Source organism: Saccoglossus kowalevskii, chromosome 11, assembly GCF_978046115.1.
Source record: "Saccoglossus kowalevskii chromosome 11, keSacKowa6.1, whole genome shotgun sequence".
Classification (NCBI taxonomy): domain Eukaryota; kingdom Metazoa; phylum Hemichordata; class Enteropneusta; family Harrimaniidae; genus Saccoglossus; species Saccoglossus kowalevskii.
The window spans coordinates 18,908,660-18,922,223 of record NC_140651.1 but is presented as its reverse complement, the minus strand read 5'-3'; the positions used below and the strand labels follow the sequence as shown (position 1 = coordinate 18,922,223).

The window sequence follows — 13,564 nt, the reverse complement described above, 5'->3', positions numbered from 1 at the left end:
GCATGAAGTCGTAATTTCGGCTCCATGTTTTAAATCGCATTGAACGTTACCTGTTTAAAGAGGTGTATTCCAAGAGGAAACATATCAATTCCAATTCTAAATCATCAAGAAAACATAAATCTCGGCCATTATTTTACCACTATTTCAAGACTCTCAGCCCAGAGAAAACAAGTATTGACGTGCAGTTTACTAAAGATACACATGTGATAATACAATGTTATAATAGTTGGATGTCACTTTTCATTTTCTTCCCATTTGTATCCTTGTCAGCTATCTCAACCATCATTATATCATCCACTGGACACGTGATTGAGTCTGCAGTCAGTTTACCAAATGAATGAGTTTTTCTGTAAAACAAGACAAATTAAACAAAAATTCCAGGATGTTGCTAATATTCATTGGGTGTTACTTTGATGTTATCGAAGAATCGGAATTACTCTATAAAAAGCTGTATAAATCTACTTCTAAGACAAATTATGAAGAATTGTTTTCCCTTGCAACAAATTCACAGAGACACATAGTATAGTAATAATATATTTAATTTGACACGAAATCCCATAGTTAATAATTTCAACTGATCACAAGACAAAAACACAATTTATAGAAACATTGGTGTCTCGCACACCTGTTGGTAAATTCCACTAACGACCCCATCCCCGATCAGTAAAAACGGAGGATGTCAAGACTAGTGGTTATATTATTAAACGATTACCACCGCTCCAGAAGCTCATTCAAAAAAGAGGAGGGAGAAGGGGGTAGCTGGTACAGTTTTACGGGAAATAAAAAGGGATTTTTACAATTTACAAGGAAAAAAAGACGTTTTTACAGTGAAAATTGAATTTTGCAGTGAATTGTGTCATCTAGTCGTTTTACAGTTTCGAGAATGTAATTTCCCTGTATTATTCTTTACGACATTTTTTTATTTTGATGTAAATTTTTGTACGTACCCAGAAAATGACACATTTTCACAGTGTACGAAAAACATATTTGATTGATTACGTTGTACGTCTAGCCTATGATTACAGAATTACGGAATTTATTTTTTCAATTGACGTTGTACGAACAAAAAATATTGCAATTACGTTGAACGAAAATAACCCTTGCGCCCTTTCAAAAAACACACGCTTGCGGTGTCCACTCTGCAAAATCGTGATACAACGTGACTATGTCGGAGGGGGATAGTAGAAACCAGAGTGTATTTATGACCAAGCTAAGGTAAATGTGTAAATGTTTTCGAAACCAACGCTTTAACTTTTCCCAGATACCCTGCCCAGTGCCTGGCTGACGTATGGCAACAGTTTTCAAAATAAAATGTAAACATAATTGCATTATTGTAATAATCACGCTGTGCCTATCGAGTTGCACTCACTGTAACCAACAATGGTGACTACGTCTAGTAGTCGTTTTGATCCGTTAAGGTGTTATCACTAGTAATAAAAGGTTGCAATTACATACCATATCAGGTCCAATATTTGAAATATATTCACATAAAGCAATGGTCACAAATTTACACATGTTTAAGGTACTAATAGCAACAGCAAGCAGACAGTGTTATGAAAACAGACAAACACCCCGTAGGAATGATATTAAAGGACGTGAATACTTGAACAGATTTGCGATAGCTGAACGACGAAAATGTGCACAAGCTCTTCACGAGATTCGTGTACGAGTTTAGAAACAGATAGAACACTTGAAGAAATGAAGGTCCATCAGTCGCTCAGTACGCCAATCCCAAGATTTAATGAAATCGGTCAAAGTACGCAGCAGAAGTGACTGATGACATGTTCAAATGTTGTTCTTGCTGTGAAACGCACCTTTATATGGTGACAGATTGTCAGTATGAGATATTTTCATGGTATGTATTTATATAAAGCTTTTCAACATCTGCTCCAAATATCACTATAATTGTGACATGAATACCATGTAGTTGGTAATTAAGAATGTGCTCTGCTCAAAATGTTACCCACATGAATACGAGCTATTAATAATTCAAATAGCATTTATCTACTGTAATAAAACTTACTTTCCAAACATTTCACCATCCAGAAGCGTCTCTGAGAGTTTCTGATGACGTGTTTCCGGTAACAATAATGTAAGCAATCCAGCCAAAATGGACGTTGCTCCGAATATGATGAGTGGTAATGGCTCCCAAAATACTCTGATCAATAACAGTTGTGGCGCTAGAATTCCACCCCCTCTGGCACAAAGCGAGGATAGGGCCAGTCCAGTAGTTCTGGGAATATAAGGAGATGCACAAGTTTTAGCTATATTTACGCATTTATTTAATCTCTACAAATATCATGAATTAATGCGCAATGTGCTGTACCTGACTGGGGTTGGGTATATTTCAGCAGAGAAGACATACACTATGGCGTAGGCAGCTGAAACAGCACATTTTCCAGTCATCACCAAAGCAACACTAATCCATTCCACAGTGCCTGGAAAATACGATAAGTACGAATCTGATTTGTTGATTCAGCATTATACGTCATTCAAGTAATAGCAAACTGGTTAAAGTTATCGCGGTCAACTAAAACAATGTTTATTCATTAAGAAATCTATGATTAAATAACAGTGCAAACACGCGATATAACAAATATAAACATAACGTGATCCAGATGTCGTGGGATTAGCAAGGTAGGAAACACCGTGAAGGTTAAAATTTGTTTTATCTCCATGGAAACACCAAGGGGACCCGGTCCAGAACCTTACACGAGCTGACGAAGTGCGCGTGAACGCGCGCGCTTAGCTTGGACTAAGCGCCCAAAACACCATTGTATTCAATGTTCTTTAGGGCAATTTACTATTACATTCATAGTTATTCATTTCGGCATACAATTTCCAACATGAAAATCAACGCGCGCACATCTACGGACATTGTTCTCGAGAAAAATATATAAACAGACGATGAGACTACGTGGCATTTTCTATTATTCTGCAATCTGCACTTTCTGAATTTGTTTTGGTATTGTTTTAGAACCGAAGAACTAGCATGTATGGCTTCTTGGTTACTGTACTGCGTATTCATAGTTAAAATGACTGAAGATTTGTGTATATTCTTAACAGCCTAGCCAGTACCTACCAATGTTTTCTCCCGTGCATGAATGCAATTAGGTCTATCCGATATGCAAACATATCAAATTAGCTTAAATCTTCGTGTAGCGTGAACACTACTAAATGCTTGTAACATCTATACTTACATGTAGGTGCGAAGAGAGTAAGTATACATGCCAATCCTCCAAGTATAAACATCAATGAATGAGACCAACGACGCCCAAGTCTTGTTTCAGGTAGTAATATAGCTAGAATATAAGCTGGCACTTCTACTGCGCCCGATAGAAAACCGTTCAAATAGTCGTCGCCTGCAAGATTCGAGGTGTTTAACGATATACCATAGTACACCATGCTTACAGTGAACCTGTTAAAATACGGAAAAAAACATTCATTAAATGTGTTCATAATTCTAACAAAATACCTTCTCGCTAAGGATAATTCGATAGAATAAGATATAATCAACATTTAATTAAACCTGGTATTGGAAATCAATTATATAATGCACTTATTTATTATTACTTAATATGTGTATTGTATATGTCGGTAATTATATTCAACTCAATTACTGAGTCAACAACGAATCGTATCATGAAGCGTCCCAGTTCATCAACTACATTTCATGTATTATTTATTATACGAGCAACTATGATATCAAAACCAGATTTTTCCTTTTTTCACTGCAGTGTTCTACATCGATGGAAGATTTTGACCCCGTTGATATTTGTTTTCTGTTGGTACATTTACAAGTGATATCTCGAACACCACAAACGTGATAGTTAAAAAAAATAAAATGTATGTTATGCAGAACATAAGAGCTTATATCAGATTGCTTTAAATCCGGAGATAACATCCTGTTCACTTCCACCTTCCCTATCAATGTGATCAGCTTGTAGTAACCTGCTTGATCACTCATTTTTGCAAAATATTTAATGTTTAAAACTGTGGTCGACAAGATTGTTTCGTAATTTAGCAAAACAATTTCGTGCAATTCGAAAAATATCGCGTCATATGTATAATCCAGAAGTGAATACTTTAGCATTCGATAAATTACCTAGTTATATTAATGTAAACTTTGGTTTAATAGTGTGACAGAAGTTGTGTACATTTCTTCTTACCAAGTGTAGCAGATGGTGAGAGTTTTCTTCCTCATATTTGGCAAGCGAAATAGATCAAACACGTTTCCTGTGTCTTCTTTATTCTGTTCAGAATAAATACTTGCAGTAAATGACAATTAGTTATTGCATGACATGATACACAGGTATTCGAGTAAAACTAGTCATTTAACAGTCATAACAACGATTGATTAGCTGTTGCATTGCTAGATACTCTCAGATATTGAGGTTTCTGAGTTTAAGAAAGAGAGCTTCTTACACTGATGGTGCGGTCGTGGTGGAAATGAAAATTTTCCCACTTAGCCATAGCTATAGATAGGAGTATTGTCACTTGTATTGTCATCTTGAATTATGCTGGGATTCCTCGCAGTACATGTAACATATCTATGCTTTTTAGATTACATGCCACATACTGGACAATTTGAATATAAATAGTAAAGACTAACCTCTTCCTTTGAATTGCCAACACATTCAAACACACTATCGGGAACTGTGACTTTGTTAACTTTAGCACAGTCTCTGATGACTCTTTCTGCTTGTTTCCTTTTGCCAACTGAAAGTAGCCATCTTGGAGACTCTGGTAGGATCCTGAGTAAAGAAATATGTGAAATTTATTTTGGGAACCCGACCATCAACATATACAGAATGCTCTGTTAGAAAATGATACGAAAGCAATAATCTGTACTTTACTCATTCTCCTACCACTAACAATATTTCATAAAACAAACTCATTTATCCCGTACGATCGATAATTGTTCCGCCAGTTCAAACAAACCCTGCATCCAATAACAAACTCGCCGTGCATATTGTGCTAGAAGGCAATAATATAAATAAATAGTATATCCTATTCAGAATTTTCAATATGTATATGTCACTATTATTACCACCAATATGATAAGAATACAGCCACTGGTATTGATATACATAACTGTAGTATCCACCAGTATCTGATAAAGTATGCTAATCCAGCTAAAATCATATATCCAAAGCTTATGAAAAAAGCGACAAGAGTTCCAGTGAACACTCTTTTTGATGGACCAACAAGTTCTGTAACTGTAAATTTAAAAGTCATCAAAAAGATGCATAGTTATGAGTTCACTAGATGATTTCATTATGAGATAGGTGTACAATTTACACTTTACAAAAATTTAACTATTGTTTTTGTAGGATTAAGACAAACTCAGTCTGGTGGTAAAAAAAATACTAGATTGATTGCTTCAATTATCATATGTTTATGTGTGTGATTTTGCAGATTTGTACCATCCACCTTACTTTAAAAATAAGTTAACACCACGATCTACACTGTAAATATATTTGCTCTTACGCAGCACGAAGGCGGCGAGCCATATGCCCATCACACCACTGCCAACAATCAGTCTAAAAATGGAATATACGATAATATTTGGAGAAAACGCGCATGCTGAGCCTCCTACCGCCATACACAGTAATGATAACATCATTGATGGTTTACGACCAATTCTGCAAGACGAAGAAACAATAAGTGTCAAAATAAATACTTACATTTTTATATTGACGGATAATCCATCGACCAATGATAAACAAAAACATATTGAGTTTGTTATTGTGACGTAGCGAGCTTTTGGTGATTATTGTTCTAGTCTCAATAAGTAAAGAAAATAATGTTATATCGTCATATATCCTAAGTCAATAGTTGTGGAATTTGAATGAAAGCTGTTGGCCAAGGGGATGCCGTGTCATCTTACTTATATGCATACATGTCTAGTTCTAGGCAAGCTAGCTTAAATACAGTTATGCTTCCGGTTGAATATTGACATTTTCCTAGTTATCAGATCAAATCATTAGATTTCTCCCACATTTAAAATGACATAATAGAGTTAGTCGTATATGTTAACAATTGGATGTTTGGCTTCTTAAAAATTAAGATTTCTCCGTTTTGTACCATATCTTCAATTCTCATTTTTTCGCGAATATCCCCTCAAATGTGATATTAAGCTAGGTGTTGTTAGTCGCTGTAGCTATAATTACCTGTCAGATAGAAAACCCAAAATTATTCCACCAGCAAGCATTCCCACCTGGAACATAGATGAGGATAGCGCGCCAATGGAATAGCGATCGCACACCAAATCAAACTGAAACAAAATGAAACAAGACACTTCTAGGACACTCCGTATATTCTGTGAGTAGACAAGGACAAATAATAAATTCGCAGTTGTGGAAGTAGCTTACTGGTTTCAGATGGTTTTGGTTCATATTAAAACTGCCAGTAACCGTACTAAGGTTCAATGAAATGTAAGTGAGTGTGTCACTCACTGTTTTGACATGTTTTATATTCAAGGTCTGAGGTCTGGAACAAATTAAGTTTCTTGTCAGCGCATGCACCGCCAACAAAAGTGTATTAGTAGACCGATTTCTTTTTCATGTATTATTCCACTGCGCATCACTCCCGAGCATTTGCCAGAGTTGAAAATGACATTCAGCCGATACAACCACTCCTGTACTTTCAATTTTTGAATGGTCATTACACACCACGAATTGCCAATCAACGAATCGGCGACGAAATTGTTATCACAAGGAACGGAATGGCCAATGTCATTTTCTTTTGAAAAATCTTTCCTAGTCGACTTGATAGTTTTGTAGTCCATATCCTTTTTCGCTTTTATTTTCAAATCATAAATTCATACATTCCCGTGACTGTGTTTTTCTATTAGAAAGTGGTGCGTTCAAGTCGTGGTCGGCAGTAATGTTTAAGTATCGAGAATGCTCAGTTAGAGTTTCATGACACGAGCCATTACATGAAAAACGTTTTCCCAAACATTATGTTTTTGAATAACAATTTCTGAAACCACATTTTAAAATTCAATGTCTTTTCTCACCACCGTACTTAATTGCGTCTATTAACGAGCATCCTCTTTAAATGAACGTTGATCTGCACGTTTTCCTATTTATGATTTTTACATTTGATAAAATTGCAAACCTGAAATTTAATTAATTTTTAACAAGTCCGCAATTGCGTTAGTTCTTTCACTGTGTGAATTGTGTTGGGGAGGGGGGTTATACACCAGTTTTGCTTGCGCAATGGCACATTGTATAAAGAAGACGAAATCGAAGTGATCGCTAGTAAACTAGTGGCTTCTATACTACGCAATGAACTTCCGGTTGTGTAGACATGTCGCCTCTGTACACATGTAATATGTTACTATGAAAGACAAAACTCGAAGACTCCACTTCCGGACCAACACGCAGTCCAACTGAATGAATCCGTGGATTTACGATGAGCGATTAAAAATGCTACACACTAATCCGAATAATAATCTGTGTGAAGGAATAAAGTTACAATTTAGATGCGTTAGTTATTTAATATAAGTTGGAGAGATAAGATATTTATTTCATCATTTGTGGACCAACATTCGTCATCGCTTCCTTGATTCGTGAATTACCCTAACCTATGTTTGCTTGACCTCTGCTCAATGATACAAGTTGAAATTGGTGTGTTTAATCTGAATGGCACAATAGCTGAAAACACCACGTGTTCAAGGAACAAGCAGCGTGCAAAAAGGAAGAGCTAAGAGTGTCCTTAATCCGTGACCATTCGAGAATAATCGATATTATGTCACTTAACTCATGCTTCACTCCTTTGAGTATCCTGGATGTTATCAATGTAAATGCGCATGCAGTAGAAGCAGTAGAAGGCGTGACGAATACCGGCCACCAAATATTAACTACGAATCAGCTATTTTACGGATCACGTGGCATCCTTTACTTCTTTCATCGTTTTGATATTCATTAATCGCATACGATGCGCACTGCATTGAGTTATGCGAAATTTCATCTTGATTATTCTCGCTTTATATGCGATGGCCACGGAGTGTCCGCTATCAGAACAACATGAAGAGACTGTGAAAGATGGGTCAAACGTATTTCTGTTCAACTGGTGTAGAGTTAAAAATAAGTAGAACAGGTTGCGACTACGAGTTTCACCTGTTCCTTTCACTCGCGCAAACGCGCTCACACATGATTATAATTATGCTATTCCAGGTTTTAAATTAACGCAAAACGAACGCAACATTGATCACTGTGAAAGTGAATGAGTTTTAACGAGTGATAATCAAAGTTCAAACTTGGGTCTGCGTGGGACAACGATAACGATCTCGTTGAATGTCAATCAAAAAAAAGGTGATGTTTAGAAACCAAAACACAACAACATAGGTTCTAAACTGAATAGCACAGGGAGTCCAGCAACTGTAATCAAATGTACACTGTCTATCAGCGAGGGGTGTGGCTGGTATCGAGTGTAAGGAGTAGACAATGGATGAAGGCTCCAGCCAGCTCACATTTTTTAAACTAGAAAAAAGACAAAAAGAATGAAGAATAAAATTTATAAAAAATACCAGCTTGAAGAATATTAGTCGCTCTTTCAAAAGTCGCCATGTTTTACCGATATCTGCAGAACAAATAAAAAAACTACACAAATTGTCTTAATTTACGTACAATTAACAGTTATACAAAAAAGCACGGCATCGTTGTGTCAATAGACAGTGCAGCTGTGGTGATAACGTAGAATAGCTGTATCTTCATTAAAGATAATTTAGCGGACTAGACCATTTTTATTATATTTTTTCTGAATATATCGGCTTTCGAAAGTATTCATCAAAGAATCAGACACTTTTTGCTTCACGTCTAATGCAGTTCGCAATTTCTTCAATGAACTTTCTGCCGCCTGCTCGAGGTTGGCTATACTAATCCGTAAGCTCTTACTTGCTGTCGGAATGCGGATCCAATCCATCACAAACCACTACGCTGTCGCACCCATCACTGCTATACTTTGCTTTCATGTGACCACTTCTCATGTGGCAATTTCGATACAATTTTCTAGACATATCTCTGAACACTTTGGGGTTGAATAAAGCGTTCATTTTTCTCACATCTCTGGCTGATATTATCCACCACCGCAGTTCGCATCATATTGATGCCACATTGAATCCCTAATCTAATGATCAATAACAATATATTGACTGTTGTGTTAATACAAACTTTCATTTGTTTGCGGTGTTTTTTTTTCTTTGCCAACGCATTCAATAAATTAAGTGTGCCGGGAATAGCATTATTATAATCCCGCGTGGGTGCGTTTGTTTGAGTGAAAGACCGGGCAGTGAGACTCGGGGTCCATTGCGTTCTACTTATTTCCAATGCGCGTGGTCGGCTATGGCAAGCCAACTGCTGCAATATTATTATATATAAATTTCTTTTTTAAAATCCATATTTTATTCTTATAAAACGCGATTTATGTTTCTGAATTTTTTATTTCATTCTATAAAACTCGATTTACTTTTGTAAAATCCATTTTTCATTCCATAAAATGCAATTTATGTTTGTAAATTCCTTATTTCATTTAATAAAACGAGATTTACTTTTGTGAAATCATTAATTTATTCCAGGGAACGCAATTTCTGTGTGTAAATTCTATTCTACATTTCATAAATTATTATTTTGTTTTCTAAAATCCATATTTTATTTCATCAAACGTATTTCTGTTCTAAAATGTCCTATTTAACTATTCAGACACCATTTTTTTTTTTCAATTCATATTAAAAAATAAATTTATTTTTAATAATATTGCCATACCTTAGATTGCGTTTTTTGTTTTTATTCTCGAAATATATCACTGGATGCGTTTGTTTTGTCAGGTTTCGCGACTGACTGTTTATACTGTATGTTCTCATTTCAGTTTTAAAGCAAATCATGCAGTCCGGTGCATTTAACCATATTTCGACGTTCTTAGTAATACAAAACGAGTTTACAATAACATAAAAATAGTATATTGAATTTTTTTGAAAAAAAGCAAAAAAAATACCTCCTGAAATATCGAAGATTTGTACTGTGATCGTTCATATTTCCACCCATGATTACATTTCATAATTTTGTTGGAGTATGACAGGTTTTCATAGCGTTCACAATTACTGTAAACCAAACCACTACCACACTGACTTGAGCTTTCCACCGATGGTATACTGTGGTTCTTCATCATATTTTGGCAAAACATTACTGTGTTATTCAGATTGCAATCTTCTTCATCTTTATCCAACTCTGGAATATAGCACCAATGGTCAGTCTCAGCTGCTAAGAATACTTGGGCAAACGCATGAAATCCTGTCAATATGTAAATAATACAAATTAGATAGCATACACGTTTCTGATAAATCCCAAACTCTCCCAAATACTTGAGAATATCATCAAACTGCAACATTGTATTTGAATATTATGAGCAAGATCGATGAAAATGGTATTGTGGTCGCGTAAAACACTAGCCTGCTTATGATGTATCGACTAAATATCCGATCTACAACACCAGTTGAATCAACCTGCGTATTTTCAGACATTTGAATAATCCTTCATAAAAATAAACAAAAATATAAAAATAAAAAAACTGTTTCCAGAAATGTGTTTCATACATATTCGTAAATGATCTCCATTTAAAAAATCTAAGTTCAATTTTCATCTAGAATATGATTTTAAAATTTGAGTTTACGGAATGGAGTCGACTACATGCCTAGTATATGACCAGGGTAGTCCTATACTTTACAGATTGCGTGTTAACATGATCTCAATTCTCATGTGTGATTTTCCGTTAAATATCGAAGGTGGTTCATACGAGTGTAAGTGAATCACATAATGCTGACATTATGTACATGTAATATGGCATTTGTACTTACCTTTCTAGATGCAATTGTCCACCTATAAACACACTCATAAATTCACTAATCTATCGCCACCTACACATATATGAAACAAATTGCAGCTGAAATTGGGCGCGTACAATGTTACGTAATATCTGGGTAAGTATCATTCCAAACAATTGTGATTTTCTACTTCTATTTCCTTAGTTCAATACATTTTATTATGTTGAAGTTGCCTCTGTGGTAAAATGGTCCCATAGTCCATCGCTGTAGGTGTTAACGCTGTTGACAAAACGCCAAGAACAAATCAGTAGAGAGAACATTTTTAGCTGAGGGTAAACAAAAAAAAGTAAGGAAACATTACCTGCATGGAAATCGGACAGCTTGCTGCAAACTTAAGAGTACATGGTCAGAAAAAAATAGGGATGTATGCCAAACCAGTGAAACAATCTTATTTTCCATCTAATGGAGTTGAAAGTCCCTCAAAAAAAGTAATAACCACTCTAATAAATTCAATAAAACAGAAAACATAAACTGTTTCCGATCAGTGAAGAATGTTTTATACATATGTCACACCCATAAGTTGCCTAAAACTAGATAAGCTCAAATCACAGGTGGACAGATAGGGACAATTTATATGAAGGGCAATTAACTGGAATCTCTGTAATAACCAGGGATCTCTTACTCCGGTCGAGACGATTCGACAGTCCAGTGGTAAATCAAGGTAACGACGTACATCAAATACTATAATCAAGAAGACATTCACACCATTGATTAATGACTCGGACAGGTCAAGTAAACAACAACATTTATTCAATATTTATAAAGGTGAACCAAGGTCAACAGTGGGCACACATAATTATTCGTACATAATTGGCACCTCGCTCACTGAAATATAAACTAACAATCGTATGATAATAAACACTATAGTTACATGAATTGGCAGTAATACGCACAATAATAATTACTTACGATTAACATAATTAACAGTAATGTTCATCACAATAATTATTAAAGTTGTAGGACTTAATAGTAAAATACACAATGTCCGACAGTATACATGTAGCGGAAACACAACAATAACCATAGTAGTATGAAAAGTCTCGTTTGATGTATACAGCAACAGTTAATCGGTACAACAAGTCAATAAAATCCTGCCTGAACTTTTGTACAACGTACAGTCTGATAAAACTATACATGCCATGAATATACTAACAATAAAAGCCCTAACCCTAGTTAACTGTTTACATGTAACCTCTAATTAATATTCACTTCAGACGAACATCACACAGACACACACAATCTTGGCTGTCTTGTAGGGCACAACACACGAAATTGCTAACTTTAACAATAAGCCAAACCAAAAATGTCCCTCCAAGCGCAAAGATTAAATACCATACAGTCGCGCGTGTACATGTGAGTAACGGAACTGTTCACGGTTCGAAATCGTATGACAGTTTGCACAAAGTTAAGTTTTGTTAGTCGATAACGAGTATCAAACCTGATCTTCAAGTTCTTTACGTTATCGGCGAGTCCCTCATTGATGTGGTGGTGTCGATTACGTCAAAGTAGCGGCGAAACCCTCACAACTGTAGCGACGAAGTGTAGGTCCCCTTGACTTTCAAGTAGCCTCACGCGCGTACAGTAGTTTCACAAACTTGACAAAACCAGTTCACTTCACTCGCCCGCAACTGCTTCTATCAGCTGCAAACTTAGAGAACAAGGTCAGAAAAAATAGGAATGTTTGCCAAATCAATGAAACAATCTTATTTTCCTTCTAATGGAGTTCCTCAAAAAAATTACAATTACTCCAATAAATTTCAATTTTGGTAAGGTCCTACCATCAACATAAAAGTATCATATTCACATTACAAGTGTCGAATCGCAAATCAACAAATCGGTGGCAAAATTTTGACCACAAAGAACGCAATGTCAATCTTTTCAATTCTTTTTTTAAAAAAATATTTGTTTTAAATTAGGAATTATTTTTTTATCTTTTAATAATCAATTAATTTTCGTTTCATTGCCCGGATTATGAAACCTTCGCTCGAATCCAGAGCTGTCAATTCTTAAATTCATTCAGTACCCAAGAAAGTGTTTATCCCAATAGGAAGTAGCGCGTTGAAGTCGTGGTCGGTAGTCATGTTGTCAAGAATATCGAGGGATGATATTCTAATTATTCACTCATTTTGGTGACGTCTAATTCACGTTGAAGGTCAATATATTTTTGTTACCTTCATGATATGTTGTATACTGATCGCAATGTCCACCGTGAAGTTGGTTCCATGCAAACCCCGGCGATCTCAGGGAGAAGTTAGGCGTCATGACTCAGCCCAGTGTCAGTTTTAGACGTTGAGGGCGCCTTTTGGTTTAAAAAATAGGATTTTTTTTGCCAAAAAATAATTTAAATTCGATACTTCGCAATGCACTCTGGTCTATGTACACATGCAATATGTTACTACGAACATGGAAATTAGTCAATTATGGAATAAACAACGCCATTTGTCCGAATCGCCGTTCAGTTCATGGGTTTTATCCAGCAAGACGTTGTAGTTAATATTTTGCCCACACTTGGTTCGCTGGTTTGGGGTAGGCATGCAGCGGAAGTTATCGGTAAGTGTTCTGGAGCTATGTATATGTATATAACCCTGATTTTGATAGAAAGTAAACCAAAAGATTATGTAGTGACCGGAGAATTTGGGTGTGACATCGCCTCAGTTTGTTGAAAATGTGCATTGTCCA

The 13,564-nt window shown here is 35.8% G+C and overlaps 1 protein-coding gene across 1 annotated transcript; it reads right to left on the bottom strand.

Moving 5' to 3' along the window:
• Positions 1-217: 217 nt before the first annotated feature.
• Positions 218-10,392, bottom strand: LOC100371533 (organic cation transporter protein-like). The gene is made up of 10 exons (XM_078013374.2): positions 10,000-10,392; positions 6,174-6,277; positions 5,491-5,645; positions 5,051-5,219; positions 4,613-4,754; positions 4,170-4,252; positions 3,201-3,418; positions 2,327-2,438; positions 2,024-2,233; positions 218-347 (listed from the first exon to the last, which is right to left on the bottom strand). The coding sequence occupies exons 1-10, from the start codon at positions 10,390-10,392 to the stop codon at positions 218-220; spliced, it is 1,716 nt and encodes a 571-aa protein (XP_077869500.2).
• Between the last annotated feature and the right edge of the window lie 3,172 nt (positions 10,393-13,564).